A 19,126-nucleotide genomic window follows, 5' to 3' on the forward strand; every position below is an offset into this window, starting at 1 on the left:
CTTTAAAGCCGCCTATGATGGCATAGCCAGGGTATCCTGGGGAAATTGTTATGGCTGACCACTCTCAAGACCATTCGACATCAACAACGGTCTACGACAAAGGGATGCTCTATCATGCGTCCTCTCTATCCTGGACCTCAAGAAAGTGATCCGTGATGCTGAGGTAAATGCAAGAGGTACGATCCTCTTTAAGTCCACCCAACTACTGGTCTACGCTGATGATATCGACATCATGGGAAGAACGACCCGAGACGTACAAACTGCCTTCATCCAGATCGAGTAGGCGGCGCGAGATCTTGGGCTGCACATCAATGAAGGCAAGATGAAGTATATGATGGCAACGTCAGCACCAAAAACCAACCAACCAACAAATCAAACCGCACTGCTCAAACGGGAAGAATAAAGATAAGAGACTACAACTGTGAGAACGTTGATAATTTCTCCTATCTAGGGTCGAAAATCACAACCGATAACAACTACGATGATGAAATCCGCGCACGGTTGTTGGCAGCCAACAGAGCCTATTTCAGCTTACAAAAACTGTTCCGCTCGAAATGTCTCACCATAGGGTCAAAGCTCTTACTGTACAAGACTATGATCTTGCCAGTCCTCATGTATTCCTCGGAGACTTGGGTTCTTAGCAAGAAAGATTCTAAACTCTTGGCCGCGTTCACGAGAAGAATCCTCCGAAGAATGTTTGGCCCCTTCATGAGAATATACGATTCCGTAGTCTACATAACGACGAAATCTTTGAGCGATACCATGACCGCCAAGGTGTGGATAAAATCCGGCTCAATAGGTTACTTTGGGCGGGTTACTTACTCCGTATGGATGAGGATGATTCAGCCCGGAAAGTCTATAAGGGCAATATCTATGGTAGAAAAAGAAGACGTGGCAGACCCTGCCTGAGATGGAGCGATGGCGTAGGTCAGGACGTCAGACAGCTATTAGGGATATCGAATTGGTGGACTTCGGCGCAAAACCGGAATGTCTGGAGTCCCTTAGACCGGATACCGGTTGTTGCGCCGTTGATAATGATGATTGGTTCCAAAGGGGAGGTGTTCTCAGAAACTACCCAACCTAAATACCTGTAAAAATGGTGGTCTACGCACATGGTATCTAGGCTTCAAAATACTTCCCACACCAGTACCTGTTTGAATAAAATGAATAAAGTTAATATTATATTATAATACCATATTCATTAAAAGTACATATTTTAGAAATTGACTGAAAATCGTTCCTTAATTTATCCTAGAATCATCAAGTTTTGCAGGTCAAAGTTATCACTTTTGTGTAAATTTATTGTATTCTCAGACTTGAATGAATGGCAGTATCATACTATAATGATTGGTCTCAAAAACCAAATGCATAAATGATACGACTACAAATGGGACAAATGCTCAATCAAATATCCTTATATAAGCAATACACAAAACCTTTCATACTTGAAGTGCTTAGCTTCCGGTTTCCCGACTTGTTTGTTGTAATTATATTGTGACTGAATGCCCTTATCTTTTCGATTTCCATTATGTTAGTAAAGACGAGTAAGCAAACACTATGTATATGCAGAAAAATATTTATTTAGGCATTACTAAGAAAATACCAGTCTTTAATTTCCACCAATGTTATATTTCTGACTCAGGATTCACTAACCTGAAAGGAGTTATGTACATCTAAATCTTAGCATTTGGAACTCGTAACTTAATAAAAGGAAAAAATATGAATCACATTATAATGAAACGGAAAGTCACAAAGTTACTGGCACATATTTTTGGTTTAATTCGAGTTGTTTGTTTGTTGTTAATCTAGATACATATGGAGAAACTGCAAAAATTTTCCTAATATTAAATACTAGTAAATGCTCTGAACCGAAAGTACTCAAATGTGCAAAACATGTCAAAAGAAATTATAATAATATCGCCATGATCTGCAAGTCTCTGCAATCTATAATATTTTCTCCGGCTCCGCAGTTATCTTTATGTATGCAAAGGTTGTACTCGTTAAATAAAGCACTTTTTCAAACCTAGTTTGCTTTCCGTTTTATCTGCGCCGCATTGACAAGCGTCATCTACTGAAATGCATTTATTGCGGAAATTCGTTCCAGTTCCTCAAGGGCATCAAACTATTAATTACGTACACAGAAAAACGTAACCAGATCAACAATTAGATAGTTATCGGTTGCGATCAAAGTTGCAGAGTAAATTACCTTCCACCTGTCTAGGTCTAGCCGGATAACCGTAACAAATCTGTATCTATTGGAATATGTAAATAGATTCCTACATGCAATGCACTCACGCTCGTAAATAGGAAAAGGATCCATGCCGCAGAGACTGACCAATATCCACACAAAGCACCGGCGACAACTGTTGATCGATAGCATCGAATTAAACCATGCAACGATTGGGAAATGCACCGTGCTATCTGAGCACTCCGCAAAAACACGTTTCTTATGCTCGTTGCAGATTAATTGATTGTTGGCCAGGAAAATCAAACGAAATTATTTGCACGTATGCAAGCGGACATGTCTCGTTTATCGCATGATGCAAGCCTTGCAATTGAGACCTTTTCAATTGGATGAATTTGGGAGCGCATTGCTAGGAAATACCGTGAAGTGTTGCATTAAATTGAGTTCGACAGCGGAACCCAGTTCAGCACTCCCCAATTTGCTACTTCGGAATAAAAACAACTGGAAATTTGCATAATTGCAAGGTAGAATTCTATTGTGCTGGCAATAGTTCACGAACTATGCTCACGTATCTTGCAGATTAGATTTCGCTTTCATCGCATAAACAAGATCACGCTCCTGTTGCATTCACCATCCGGAAAATAGGTCAATCATGCTCAACAAGGACTGAGGTCAGCATATGCGCTGTTCGTGACAAAGAGATATGTTGGTTGCGACCTTGCCGGCAACGTTCCATCCGCAACGATTTCTGTTATTAAAGATAATGTATCTTTGCCATGCGTGTAGTATATCATACATCCATGTGCACACAGTACCGTTCAAGCTAATTACTATACGCACTGCTTCCGTTACACACAAAACCCAGTCAACCTTCATCGATTGCATGAGCTAGTGGCCATTAGGCGAAGCGAACCAAGAACATACCAGAAGGACGTTCCATCCACTAAATAAGCAGGTAATTGGCCAAATTGTTATGGAAAAACTAAACCCAATGGTTTCCTTTATTTACAAAGTTTTTATTTTCAACTAGTATAAAATACAGGCTTGGTTTTCGTCATATTTTTTATACAAAATAAAGAGAATATATATAATCACAAACGAACGTTTTAAATATTTGGATGTTAGTCGAGTTAATGGTGGTAATGTCCATGTCCAAATCCGTGTCCTAAGCCATGGAAGTCAAGTCCGATTGAGGGGATTCCATAGTCGTGGGATTTCAATAGAACTGGGACTTGCTTCTCAACGATGACGGGGTGCGATACGTGGACTGGGTATGGCTTTGGAACCTCCACTGGGTATGGTTTTGGGATTGGAATTCCAACCTTCTGGATAACTGGCACCTTAACTGGGACTTTCACTGGATAAGGTACTGGTCGGTCAATATGGACGGGCACGTGTTTTTCTACAACAACTGGAACCTTTCTTTCAACGACAACTGGAACAGGCTTCTCAACTGGCACTGGATATGGTAATCCAACAGTCTTGGTTACGTGCACTTCATGACCTAAGCCAATACCATGACCATAGCCGATGCCATGACCCAATTCCAGCCCGGAATGCTCCAGAATGCCTCCATGACCGTATCCATACCCGAAGTCGATAAGTCCACGTTTGTCTTGTTTCTTATCAGCAGTGCTATCGGCAGCTTTCTTTTCTGCACCCTTCGAAACGGAAGCGGCAGATACTAAGGCTACTGACAAGCAGAAGACAATGAAAGCACCCTGTGGGAAACAAAAATTAGGATTAGTCCAATAGAAGAATGTACTCCATCTGATTCGAGGTTGCACACTAGTACCTTCATGCTGGAGGAACTGATTGTGTATTCTTAAGAGTTGGAATGAAATTGAACTGATGCTATACCGATAGTGTCCGTTAGCTTTTATATCAAAAACATATTGCGGATTTGGTGTATACCTTAATGCGCGCCAGTACTCCGTGGTAACCCCCATCTAGGTGCAGCAAGAAAATCCTTCGACATACTAATATTCATTTTCAGAAAATCTGCACAAGAGTCACAGAAAGGGGGGACCGGCGCCGATAGATCGCTTCTGGGTCCCGTGTTGTTTGCTTAAACAACCTTCTGCGATCGGGCTTTGTTTTTCCATCCGAAACTTCTCATGCTATTGCCAAAGAAAACTTAGCTGGCTAGAGGTCTCGGAAAGATAACCCGGTCTGAAAGAGCCAATATAGACTTCTTGTAACATGTTCGAGGTGCCCGCACACCCCGTGCTGTGCGCACATGCTCTTTAGCCATTCATTCATTCATATAGTAAAATGGTTTATGCAATACGGTTCATTACGGCGTTCGGTTGTAATATTACTTCACAAGCACGCTAACTACCGTCGCAGTCATACAAGAGTCTCGCAGAAGATTGGTATCGTCGTAGCCATAGTGGTTTTGCGATGGGCATTAGAATAGTCTAGGGGAGAGCATCGATCAGTTGGACAATTAGCTGCTCTATGAGCTGACGATAATTGGTGAACAGTGGTACTAACGTTTGCTAAGATTGTTACCTTCTACAGAGTCTAATTAATTGGTGAAAAGAAGCATCGAAATGTGATTTCCTTTCGGTTACAATTGGACCAGAACTAACGAGACGTTGAGCGTAGTGTACAAAGTGTAATAAAGAGGTTGAAGCTGTTGACATATTTTTAGCATTGAACTAAAAATCGATGTGAAATTTTTCATTTAACCGAGTTATCATACAAAATCAGACTCCCATTCTAGCCCAAACTTAACTCTAATTTCTTGTAAATATTTTTGGGCAAACTAATAATGCTAAGAACGCCATTCATTGCTTTCCTCGGGACACTATTTTTCATATCTTACAACCAAATCGAAAAAACTGCCCATAAACAAAAATTAGTTCATTTCGCTTTTAGCCAAACCCATCGATCATTTACATCGATTGGATTGCCTAACCTTCTTATTTTGCTCTACTCAATATTGGAGTCATGGTGACTATTTCATTGAGTGCGATGGCCAAGTAGGTTGAGAGTCGGTTTCTCGACCTCCTGCTTGGGTTCGAATCCTGGCTAGGTCTTGGATATTTGTATATGTTTTTGTGCATGTCCCGCTATGAGTTATAATAATGAAGCTAAAGTACAATCTCTGCGAAAAATCAGATCAGGTAACACAAGAAAGGAGAAACTGTGTTTATACCCTTTGCGACATAAAGAATCGGAAAGGTAAATCAAAATCCCTATTCCAAATAGTGCCTTGATGGCTTCCAGTACCAGAAGCAAAAATTGCCTCGCCATCACTTCTTTGGACAGGCAATTCATCCCAAACAATCAAGGAAATTGTTGCTCTAAACTGCTTTGGATAATAACACGCAAATGGGGCCGGAAGTGTCCAACACGAAAGATATATTGATATATATTCTTGGATTAAATGCGGACTTGTAAAACGAAATAATCCGGTAGCCTCAAATTAACTTTCTTCTCTGCTAAGACTTCACTTGTGCTCCGATGTGTTAATTGAATTCTGTTGTCTTTATTTGAAGTAAATACTAGAGAATGGCTATTCGGAAATATTCTGTGATTACCATTGGCCCCTAAATCAGCTATAGCGCGTCAACTGCACTTACGCACCATCATTATCGGTTTACTTAAATAGATTCAATGAAATATCCCTTAAGTCCCTTCAGGACTTCGTCGAGAAGCTTACATTATTTCTACACACTATTGGACTGTGCCAACTAGAATAGTGGATTCCATTGTATTGCATCGATTCTTAATGTGTTGCTAATCCGATGCCGACGAGGATAGGGTAGTTTAGCTTTCAGGCCAGAGGCGCCTAATTCTTTCGGCTGGTCCTCCGGGTTGGGGTTTAGATAGGGGTGACAACTGTAAACGACGAACAATTGCTACGAAGTCGCAAAGTGACTTCGGACTGGGTGGAGCTTATAGCGATGGGAAAAAGATCAAATAACTGCTGCTGGTCAATACCTTGTTCCATTATAAGGCTGCTGCCACACTGTTAACAGTAATGCGATGGACAGGGAATGGTAGCCTAGAGAAGAGCCACTAAACGATATATCCAGTAAACCATGTGTTCGAAGTAGGTTTCTTAGTAAGCTAACAAATAACACGCTCTGTTATCCGCTTTCAAAAAATAACCGGTTTTCTGCAGTTAAGAGGCAAATTTCGAAATATCAATCTCATTAATGTCGGTGCCCTTACAAAGGAAACTGCAGAGTCGGATAAATATATCATCTACTTCTCCCCCAGGTATGCTCAATAACTCGAATAGCGATGAATGGAACGTCTTCCCAACTGAACACGCCGAAAAAAGACAAATCAGCAATTGTTCAGTTTTTCTATTTGCGCGATTGATGGAAAACCTGTTGGAATATGACCATCAGTTGCAAGTCTCAATCCGCCTGTGATAACATAGTCAGGGCAATACTTTATATAGAATATTCCGATTAAACAATAAGTGTGCCAGATAAAAGCAGCAGAATCACCCTCGAGATTTTTTACCATCAATGACCCTCTAGAGCTAGCTTCAGAAAAAATGAATTAAATGAATGTATCCACCCAGCTGCTGACTTACACAATATTAGGAACAACCTGAGATGTATAAATTGTCTTCATCTAGATCAAGCAGACGTCAATTGGCGCAAGGTATCTACAGAAGAAAAAGAACACTGGGAAGACTAAGATGCCAGACGGGGAACAAATTAGTGGATTGAGAACTCAGAAATTCTGGGTCTAGAATAGAGACTTGGAGCGCCCTTGAGACAATGATTAGACGGCTATCTAAAATACTCTATTCACTTCCGCTACTCAGGGCATCGGTCACATTTCAAAAGACCATCTTGGCCGTCTGCGAAAACGTAAAAACTGCTCGATGAACGAATAGAATGTCCTGCGAGTATTACCGAGCGTGAGACTGTTGAACGTCAATACCATGGCAAGTCCTGTGAAGTTCAGCCTAGCATGGGCGGTGATGAAAAGAAATTATCTTAACGAGGGAATGAGAAGCTGACGCTTATAATAATGATGATGAGCTATTTAAGCGGTGGAAGGATCACTTCACCATGGTTGTCAACGATACAGTTCCCAGGGAACTGTTTCTGGTGGTCTCTACAGTTTCAGTTCTAAATTTCACTCATCCGAAAATATTGAAATTTTGAGATCTTCCACTCCCAGTGAGTCGAAGAAGTGGATGATCGTTAAAACTCCGGAGACGGGCTGACTGAAGCACGAAAATTCGAAAGATATTTCCGTAGGGTTACTGTTGTTCCAGTAGGGAGTACTGTTGCTAAAATAACAGCTAAAACAGTCCTGGAACGCATCAAGGAGTGTCTTGAAAGCTTGATCGACGGAGAGCAGGCTGCTTTGCACACTGAATGTCCCTGTATTGATCACAGTAACATGCTTCAGATCATTAAGGAATGATGGGCGTAGTTTTGATCACTATTCCAACTTCTCTTTATTGACTTTGAGACGGCTTCCAACAGTACCAACCTCATATACGCTCCAAGGAAGGGGACTGGGGTCTAAAGTGAGGCACATGAGCGCATTTTACCAGTAAACGTTGCTGACGGTTTAGTGTGGACTACACTTACAGTGGTCCAAAGGTGAATCGAGCTCCAAAAAAACAACTCTCCCGGAATGACTGGTTTGTTGTCCGGGTGAATAGCCAAAGCTTTTGAGAAGGACAAATTTTCCACGGCCTTTAAATCCGAATGGTACGGTCAGATAGAAAGTCAGCTGAATCACCCAATGGGTGACTGGTGCATGCTAGCATGTTATGTTATGTTACTATGCCCAGCGGGTAGCTCCTCGTAATCAAACTACTAGTTGAACAACGAAATTGCAACTCTGCGAAGTAAAGCGAGACGATTAATCTAGATCCGTGCATACATGTTACATGTACTATACCCAGCAGTAAGCGCTAGTGAGGAATGTCTATTTATTTGGAATGATTGTAATAACTCAAATATCTCGTCTGGAGCTGCTAGATCTCCCATCAGGAGGTGGATATAAACTCCCAACCGTGTATAAAAATTAGCAATGAATGGGAAGGTTACCTAGAAATAAAACCAAATATGGAAAACAAGAAAGGAAGCTTTTTATGGTGGGGCAATCAGGCTCCCCACCGTCGATATCCGTAAACCGCACTGCCTCAGTAGTAGGAAACTTGGCTGCTGTGGTATCTATCTACAAGGGATAATAGTGAAATAGAAATGAGATCCACCAACAAAGCTAGAAGTTTGACAGGGCATCACCGAGGGCAACGTTACCCCTCGCCATTCGAGATACGTCGCCGAATACGGAAATGAATACGGATAGTCCCCGCATGCACAGGAAACGCATGCAGCAAACAAACATAGAAGGCAGCAAACTGAAACAATGTTGCTTTCACTGGGAGAACGCCTAAATGAACTCTGTGAGTTCATCAAGAGGAGCCGGAATACCCACAAAAATGGGGAACACGGTAGTAGTGAACCCTCAATATTAGTGAAGGGGAAGAAAAAGAAGAAAGACAAAAAGAAGATTGACCGAAAATAATTATTATTTCCAAGAAAGGAGATATATTCTGTGTCGATATTCTTCGGAAAGTAAAAGTGGATTTGAAATTGACAGACTCGGGCAGTAGTGTGATCCATATCATGAGAATGTGGCATGCAGAATGCAAGGCATCATCATCATCATCAACGGCGCAACAACCGGTATCCGGTCTAGGCCTGCCTTAATAAGGAACTCCAAACATCCCGGTTTTGCGCCGAGGTCCACCAATTCGATATCCCTTAAAGCTGTCTGGCGTCCTGACCTACGCCATCGCTTCATCTTAGGCAGGGTCTGCCTCGTCTTCTTTTTCTACCATAGATATTGCCCTTATAGACTTTCCGGGTGGGATCATCCTCATCCATACGGATTAAGTAACCCGCCCACCGTAACCTATTGAGCCAGATTTTGTCCACAACCGGACGGTCATGATATCGTTCATAGATTTCGTCATTGTGTAGGCTACGGAATCGTCCATCCTCATGTAGGGGGCCAAAAATTCTTCTGAGGATTCTTCTCTCGAACGCGGCCAAGAGTTCGCAATTTTTCTTGCTAAGAATCGAAGTTTCCGAGGAATACATGAGGACTGGCAAGATCATAGTCTTGTACAGTAAGAGTTTTGACCCTATCTTGAAACATTTCGAGCAGAACAGTCTTTGTAAGCTGAAATAGGCTCCGTTGGCTGACAACAACCGTGCGCGAATTTCATCATCGTAGCTGTTAGCCGTTGTGATTTTCGACCCTAGATAGGAGAAGTTGTCAACGGTCTCAAAGTTGTATTCTCCTATCCTTATTCTTCTTCGTGTTTGACCAGTGCGGTTTGATGTTGTTGAATGCAAGGCATACAAGAAACAATGGCATTCCCTGTAGGCGACTTTATAAAGGTAAAACTCAACCGCGTCCATTTCTACATCTACCTCGCTCCGCCTAGTGTAAAAATTGACCAATATGAAGAGATGCTAGATAGCATAGTTTTGGACGCTAGAAATTCCGAAAAAGACCGCTAGTTCGTACATTGATCTCGCAAATTGTGACATGGGTCGAGCGAAAACACGGAGAATTGAGATAAAACCTAAAACAATTCCTTATGGGAAACTATAATTGTATGAACTATTTGCATCGCTTTGGTTTAGACGAGTCCCCTGATTATATCAAATGCGCTACTACACCCGAGGATCCCGACTATTTTATATTTCATTATCCGAGATTCGCGGATGAAAACGAGAAGTTGAATGAGGCCTTCAACGTATTTATAGGGGACAATAAGCTCGTTGAGGAGATACAGAGGTCACAAATGTAGTAATAACTGTGATATAAGCAAAGCTCCATGAACTGGATCGAGCCCGGAGAGGGTAGCGGAGGCATGATTCAATCGCGCTGATCTAGGCCTAACCGGTCGTCGCAAAGTAATACTTCACGATGGTCCTACGGGGATATTGCGGATAAGTTCTGGTGGATTTAATGGGCCAGAATCTATTACACTATTACATCCTGGTGCTACAGTGTCTTTTTAAGATTTTCACCTTCATTTCCAAAAAGGATATACATCTTGATGCTTCGAAATATATGAAGGAATATTTAGAATTTGTAACTACTCGTATATGTGAAGGCGAAAACGTGGATCGCTATTATTTTCGAAACTGGACCGAGAAGCAAATAATCGACAAATTAGTTCTTTTTCTAGTCGAGAAACAATTCTATTTAGATGGCCCGATGGTCGTCATAATTATTATCAATGGTGTGCTCGTCCCAAGCCCAGGTAATGGAGGAGGATTTTAGGCAATGTATTACAACATATGATTGTCACATCTTTTACATTTTATAGCAGGAAGAGTTTCATTAACCGACATACTTTGGTTTGGAATGAGGAGATACTTTGTTTTGGAATGAAGGTCCGTGAAAAGAAATGTTTCTCGACAATAAAATGTTGGCTAATTGACAGCAAAGAACTTGATGACATTGAATCTGAGCTGTGGAAAACGGGTAACTGTGCCAGAAGAACTCGTATGCTAGGTTAAAATGCTCTATCCCGATCCGAATCGGTTGTTCTTGTTATAGACACTGCCACACGGGACATCCAACGTCCAGCGTCCTATGCACTGCTTTATGCATATGATGTCTTCCTAGCATCTAATAGCAAAAATGATCTCGAGCATACTTGTCCAAAAATGGAATGAACGCATCATGCAACATGGTCTCAGATTGAATCTGACGACTGATTTTGGCTATAGCAGTAACCTGGCCAGAACAAAGCGATCTATATATCTCGAATCAATGGTATCCGCCAATGGAGAACTGCGCTATGAAATTGCTTCACGCATTACCGCAACATGGTGTTCTTTGTGATCGACATATCATCAGATGTCTCAAATCTAAAATTTATCGCCCTATCGCCCGGTCTGTCGCTATCTGTGGTTCTCAGTATTGTTCGACGGTAATGAAGACGAAGATGTTACGTTGGACTAGTGGTGTAACACGCCTTGGTTAGATCCGAAATGAGGATATCAGCGGTCGATATGGCGTTGCACCAAGAAAACTATACACAGGAGAAGCAACTTCAGCGGCAAAAGTGCACTGAATCTCATTGTGCACCTTTCGGGTAGGGACGAGATAGGCAAGTTTTATGTGACCTAGATGGTTTCCTTGTGTGAGCTTCATCTTATCCTAACAGGAAACGGATGCATCCGAAAGATTGATTTTGGATGTATCTACTTATTTCCTCCTCACTTCTTAGGAGCGCAAACATTAATGGGGAATGTTCTGTGTTTCTTTGTGCTTCCAAAGGTTTACACCGCCCGTATGAGGAAATTAGCAACCATAGTTTGTAGTAGTAAATGAGCAAAGGAATATGGGCGACCCCATCTCCACGAATGTCTATACTTCTCCCATTCTATGATAGACATAGAGGATGATCTTTCGCTAAACTATTCGCTAAATTGCTAACATCAATTCAAATTTGCGAAACTGGGGTCTACACTTAAACCATTCGAAGCAAAATCTTTTTTATAGTGAAAATTATAATTAACCGTCTGACTTGGCCAATTGCCTGTTTGCCACCTTAATTAGTTCGATTAATGGTGATAATCTACGTTAAAGTTGAATGATACAATCTTCTTTATATCTGCAAGGTCACTTCGCGCAATGACCTTACTCCAGTTCTCTCATCCTTTCATAAACCTGATTGCAATCCAACGATCGATTTTCTCAAGCATTACTCTATGTTTCCGCTGCAATGTATCTTTGAAATAAAAACGTGTTAATGGATGCTCGACTGACAGACTATTTGACAACATTTATCGAAAATAAAATTTCTCAGACAGTCCGCTCTGCTTGATGGTCTGGGCTTTAACGATGGCTGGCAACCTGCTGTGGGCAGCATGCATATCTAAGAGGAGTAGATTCATACCTGCAATGTAATGTATCTAATGATTGAGATGATGGCTTACTTTGATGTCTGATCGTGGACGACGCTAAGCTGAAACGAAATTATGACCCCAAGAATGCACATGAAGCTAGTCATGAATCCACACGACATGAAATTGATCGGCCTACTTTTGGCCCTAATTTCTTCTTTTTTGTGATGTACGAGTATGCGAAGGTCATTACAGTTGGATAGGTGGCCTTCGTCTGAATGAAAATTGATAAGTTCCGTTCGGCAGGCAATCAAAATACCACAATCAGCATCAGCCATCCGCAAATTACCAAAGATAGTGATCTGCTAACGAATTTCGTTGCAGTGCATTTTCCTGACCAATATAGCCATCGCGGCTGCTGTGACACTGTGGCGATCTATGGTATGCCAACGCTACCTCGTGGTTCCCATCAATTTAGGACTGTTTTGTATCGAGAGGTCGTCATATATCATTGTAGCTGTTGCAGCTCGTTTTGAAAAGTTCGCGTTCTGTTCACTGTGACGGCATAATGGGTTCATTCAATCGCTTTTTCCATCTATTCTTGCGACTCAGGTATTTCTCACCCGAGCCGAATGGTACTATTAGTACGTAGCACTTGCTTCGACCCCAGGAATGGTATTCATCTTTGGTCCTCGCTCTCCGGCACGTTAGGAGACATTGACGCGCCATGGCATTTTCTTCCAAACAGTCAACAGTCTCGTGAGGTTTAGTAACATGCAACCAGAAGACTACGTTATTGGATTTCACAATGTCAAATTATTTTTTCAGTTTTTCTTCTTCTATTGACTTGGCTAATAGCAGCAGTACCAACACTGGCACTAGTAGCAGAGCATTAATTGGATGATTGCTTATTAGGTTTGAAGCAGTTACATGAGGCTACGTCTACGGCAAAAAGTAGATTAGCACAATCATGTTACTAGCATTCGTCGGTTTGATTTATCTATTTGTCTATCATTTTGACGTCTTCCTTTATGGGTATACGTTTATGAACATAATATACGTATGATAGTGTAGCAAACCATTACCAGGTAATTTTGTGGTTGGTTCCATCTTTTCAACTACGAATTCATGAATTACAGAGCTGAAAACTTCTGCTTTTCCTGGCTATCCATGCCGAGAAAAACCAATCTTTGTTTCCTCTACCAAACCTCATAGCTGTGCATAATGAGTGTGGATAATGGTAACAGATATTTTCAATATTCTATTCTATGAGACTATTTGGCATCTGGATAAAACTTATATGTAAAAGGTGACTACATTCTTTGCACAACTGGAAACACTAAACAGAAAGGAAATCTTCTACAAGGAATTACTCTAGTGTGCATTTATTACTTTTCTGGGAGATTGTTCATATACCAGTAGGTTTAAACTAGATTGTTGATTAACTTTATGCAGGGTGTCCCGTTTAATTGTGAATAGTACCACTTGTTTGAGGAACATTGGTACATCCATGGAATGGGTACTCTATCTTTTACCGTTGCAGAGTAAATTATGTAAAGTTTATGAATATTAAATATATATGCGAATATTAAATGCGAAAAAACGTGGTCTTGATATGGAGCAAATTCACCTAAATATATAAATATATAATATATATAGATAATCTAACGTTTTCGCGCAATAACTGTCCTTTGTTCGTATTTAAAGCTAACATATTTAAGTGACTTGTCTCCATATCACCATATCATCTCGCATTTAATGCGTAATATTTCTAAATTTTCCATAATTAAGGGGGTCACCCAGTGTGTCGGATCGGCGGAATAGAATTTTTTTTTCGGCACCAATTGTATCTATTATTATCCGCTTTTACTGGTTATAGTGATTGATCATAGTATCTCAAGCAGGCCTATAACCGTTAGGAACCTTAGTATGTTCCCTACTTCCAGATCTTTCAGCTTTGCATCTGGTATTAAGTGTTCTTCCAGATGCCTCGACCTACTTTGCACAAGTGCCGGACACTGTCCCAGGACGTGTATAGAGGTTTCGTCCTATATTCCTAGCTTCCCTAGGTGATAGTTCAGCCAACAATGACCAGTGAGAATTTCCACTATGATTCGGAGGTTCTTTTTGGTGAGGTTTAACAATCCTTTGTGGGCATGGGTTCGTGTCCCCCAATAAGCACCCTGGACTGCTCCATCCCTGGTAGGCCCACCCAGCATAGTTCCCTCAACCGTTCCTCTTCATTTCTTAGATTCATAGCCATGAAACCGTTTCCAATTCCACAGAAGGGTTCTGGCCCGTGTAAAGACGTCCCTGCTCCCTTCTTGGCTACTTCGTCCTCTGCCTCGTTTCCTTCCAACCCAGCATGGCCTGGAACCCAAAGTATCCAGACCTTGTTGGACGAGCCGAGTGTATTCAGTCTCTCTGTATCTAGATATAATGTAGAATATATGGGTAAAGTGATTTTTTGATATTCGGGGTCGTTCGGAAATCATTGTATTAAACACGTGATAAGTCATATGCTAGATTTATGTCGATCGCCGTAATAAAGCGCGTATTTATCATTCCGAATGATGTTCGAATGAGTTCGCTAAAAGGACAAGAATTGAAGCCAAGGCTGTACATGTGTTTTTTGAAGAAACCTAAGATTTATGAACTAGGTATAGCAGATTAATGGCCAGTTAAGGTTTTGTGGCTAAAGATCGCATTTTACTTTTTAAAATCTATACAACGAAATTCCTGTATGTACTACACTAATATGGATCAGTTTATAGCTGTGGGCATCGGTTTCCATCGGTTTCGAAAAGCTTTCGATAGCGTGAACAGGGAGTGTATCTGGAGTGCTCTACGCAGGATTAGAAACTACTAGCTATTGTTAGAATGACGTATGATAGCGCAAAATGTCACGTGCTGAAGGTAAAAGGTGGAATGTTAATGATAAATGGTAAAAATGATAAAATTATAAAAATTAGTCTGTGTCAATCACATGTCCAACTTGCATTGAGAAGTACGCTTCACATCCTCCTTTCTCTATATAGCACCATCACCACTGCTGATACAGCTGAATCCCGATAGTACAAATTCGTCGCTCCCCAGAGTTAATTTTCTTTATTTTATTTTCCCGTTAATTCGACTTCGAGCAAATTTCAACTGAAAAATTTCCTCCTTGTCGACATTTGGGGCAGTTCCACCCGTCAGCGCAACTGAAGTCGAGGAGAGAATAAAACGAACGAGGAACGAGGACAGCCACAGGACTTGACGACATCGCATCTGAGCTCTGGGAAGCGAAGAGCTGGGGCCCTACACTGTGGCTCGGGTTATTCAGAAAGGTAGAACACCATCTCACTGGCAAGAAAGAACTACAGTTCCAATATGGAAAAAGAAAGATTGTCCAGCAGAATATTCAAATTATCGTCCGCGCCGGTTACTTTCTCATACCATGAAGATTTTTGAACGCATTCTTGACAACCGTATTCACGAAATCGTTGAAATAACAGTGAATCATGCCGGTTTTATCAAGACCTGCGGAACTACTAACGCAATACACGCTGCACAGTTACTCGAGGAGAAGCACTGGGAGAAACATCGCCCTATTTACACTGCATTTCTGGACCTGGAGAAAGCGTTTAACTGTGTGCCACACGAAATCATCTGGTATGCCCTATGACAGCACTTGGTGCCAGAAGAACTCGTGCGCTAGGTCCAACTGCTCTACCACGATTCGAAAAGCAAAGTTCGAAATGTGGTGGATGTATCAAAACTGCTTCGTGTCTCTGTTGGTGTTCATCAAAGAAGCGCCCTCTCACCACTCTTCTCTGTTCTTGTTATGGACACTGTCACACGGGATATTCACCGTTATAGCGCCCTATGCACTGCTTTATGCAGATAATGTTTTCCTAGCATCTAATAACAAAATTGATCTCGAGCAATTTGTTCAAAAATGGAATGCTCGCCTCATGTAACACGGTCTCAGATTGAATCTGAATAAAACTGAGTTTCTAACGACCACTGTCAGCGCAGTGACCTGCCCAGAACTGAGCGATTTAAATACCTTGAATCAACGCTATCAACCAATGGAGAACTGCCCTATAAAATTGCTCCACGGATTAGCGCAGCTTGGAGGAAGTGGCGTTCCACAACTGGTGTTCTTTGTGATCGACGTATCAACGAACGTCTCAAATCCAAAATTTACCAGAATGTCCGTCCTGTCGCTCTCCATGGTTCTGAGTGTTGGCCGACTATAAAAGACAATGAATGGCGTCTTGAGGTAATAGAGACGAAGATGTTGGGTTGGACTAGTGGCGTGACACGTTTTGATCACATCCGAAATGAGGATATCCGCTATCGATATGAGGTTGCACCGATCGTGGAAAAAGTGCGAGAGAGGCGTCTTCGATGGTATGGTCACGTAATTGGCGCCAATGAGAATTCACTTGCCAAGATTGGTTTAAACATCGAAGTAAATAGTAAACAACCAAAAGGCCGTCCGAAACAACGGTGACTTGATACGCTGGATGGGGATTTGAAAGCCTCGAGATTGCATCCAGATCAGGCATTTTATAGAGTCAAATGGCGGGGCCGATGACGACGATCTGACCCCGTTTTTGAACGGGACAAAGGCTGAAGAAAAAGAAAATCAAAGTGGCCATAATTAGAAAATCACATCAATATCATTCGAAAATGCATAGACCATTGTTGGCCACCTAATGGACATATTCGAAGGCATATCAAGGCCCGAAATTTTTTCCAGAAACTGAAATTATCTCGCATAAAAATATTTCCGAAGAGTGTTAAAATTACGATACTTACGGCTTTGTATTGACCTTGAAACTTTTTGACAAGCTTCTGCTCTAGGCTTCGGCAATACGGAACATGAGAAAAAAATTTCATCTCCTTAATGTGGGCTCCAGGAGAACATGGTCAGTAAATGTCTAACTGAAAAAATAAGATGCCGCATATTCTATAAGGTCTGATATTGGCTTCATGAATAGTATTGAACAATGACTACCTGCAAATGTACGCAAAAGTCGTGAAATCGTACGTTGCTGATGGAAGATTTAAGGTCATTCTAAATATTTCATTTCACGTGGATCCCAAATTAAGGCAAGAGTGCCTCAGCACAGTGTCCTCACTACCTGGCCCTATTATATACAGTAGACCTTCTTAGAGAAGGAAACCTTCGCTGATGGTGCATCTACGGTGGGTGAACATTCGAATCGAACACCGTTTGATAGAACAAGCGTCCCATCATCAAAGGCAAGGAAGTCTGGAAATCACATATTATAAAAAACTTCCTGACCATCTATGTTACATAGGAGAATACTCTTGCATGAGAAACAAATACACCGCATAGTGCATCAAAATAAAATTTTCCGTTGAATTGCTAGGTGTGAACTCTTGAAATGAATGATAGAGGATGTATCCCAAAAATCATAACCAGCAAGTTTACTGCCTAAGCTCTTAAATGGGGCCGCCAGACGAGAGACGTATGCCATGGGAAATGCCCTACTCGGAGCATTCGCAGAGTTGGACGTGATACTCCCGAACGTGTGCCGCGCTTAGCATGTTAGGGACTACTATGCCCTATCAAGCAATATGTAGGCCGGTCAAGGACGAGTGGATCAGCTAACAGGTTGGACTGCGAAGGCTTTTGAGGGTAACACGTTTTCAAAAGCCACATGGCCGACATATAACTGGCTGGCGTTGGTGTGGAGAGAGTCGTTCAAATTACCTGGTGACTGTTTCTCAGCGGGCCTTCCAATTAACAGTGTGATAGCGAAATTTAGAGGGGTCTACCGCTAAGTCTTTGGTAGACTCAATTACTTCCTACCTACAAGCCAAAGTGTTAGAAAGACCTTAAGGAAAAGGGTTTTAAGATCCTTTGAAAATTGAATGAAAAAGGAGGAACAATAATCAGTAAACGAGGAATTCCACTGCTTACGCTCGATAATAGTGAAGACCCTAAAAAGATTCACAATTTGATATATATCCCTAATATGAAGCATACTGAATCGTCCTAATGCCGAAACAACATTTTCTCCGGTAAAGTGTATAAATTGTAAAAGGTAACACCCGGCTTATGACAGGGGATTATGTACCCATACAATGTGACTAAAATACTTACCTCATAACAAGTACTGCTGCAGTTGGGGGAAAAGGAACAAATAGAGTCTGACTACGGGCACCAAGCAAGTCATTCTGAAACGACTTTATTTGAAACTTTTAGTTGATTTCATCGCTGTCTACCGATTTTGAGAGTCAGAACCTTGGAAGAGTTTCTTATAAATATCGAGCCACTACACCGCATTGCATATAAAGGTCTAATCAGTTTATGATTTTAAAACGGCACAACTCCGCTAAATGGCCCAGCCAAATACCAAGAACCAACAAACCCATCTTATGTTGACTTCAGTAAAGATTAATCAAACTTTGGGATCAATAAGAAAATGAAAAGCGGAAGTACAGGTTTCTCCTTCCAATTACTGAGAGGTTGTTGAAGTGAAATTCATATGGTGTTAACACACTTAACAGACAGGCCGAGTAGTTTAAGATACTGCTTAGAAGTGAGTACCTGTCGTGTAGGATTAATCCCATGGTCCTAATCGAACACGAATTGCCTTGGAGACAATAATTTGAGCACCACCATGACTGGTTTATATTAAGTGTAGGCGCAGCATTGATACCAGTGGACGCGAGGCCTATTTAACACCTCTGTCGCAACTTAAGTTTACGGTGCCAGAGTTGTACACCGCAACTATACGCTTTAACAAGGACCTTTGCCCGCGATTGGGCACAACCAGAACCATGAAACTCCTAGAAGGGGGCCAACCGTAAATAACACGGCCGAGAGCATATTCTCCAGGAATTCCCCCGGAACATATGCTCTCAGAAGTCCATCGCGGTTCCCATGGAACCAGATGAGTCTCATTGCAGACTTATCACCCCTCAAATACGAGGGGACGACACTCCCCAACCGGTTGACTGTATTGAAACACTGTCAGCAAGGTACCGGGTAAAATCGAAGATGCCGTTCACAACGTGAATAACAACGAAGGTCAATGACAAGTAA

At 41.6% G+C, this 19,126-nt stretch overlaps 1 protein-coding gene across 1 annotated transcript; it reads right to left on the reverse strand.

Annotated features, from left to right (window-relative positions):
* Nucleotides 1-3,184: 3,184 nt before the first annotated feature.
* On the reverse strand, nt 3,185-4,139 carry LOC119656539 (zinc finger protein 512B-like). Its single transcript, XM_038062888.1, has 2 exons — nt 3,981-4,139; nt 3,185-3,906 (listed from the first exon to the last, which is right to left on the reverse strand). Exons 1-2 carry the CDS (start codon nt 3,984-3,986, stop codon nt 3,316-3,318), a joined length of 597 nt encoding a protein of 198 aa, XP_037918816.1. The 5' UTR covers nt 3,987-4,139; the 3' UTR covers nt 3,185-3,315.
* Between the last annotated feature and the right edge of the window lie 14,987 nt (nt 4,140-19,126).

The sequence above is a fragment of the Hermetia illucens genome, chromosome 1 (genome assembly GCF_905115235.1).
Source record: "Hermetia illucens chromosome 1, iHerIll2.2.curated.20191125, whole genome shotgun sequence".
Lineage (NCBI taxonomy): Eukaryota > Metazoa > Arthropoda > Insecta > Diptera > Stratiomyidae > Hermetia > Hermetia illucens.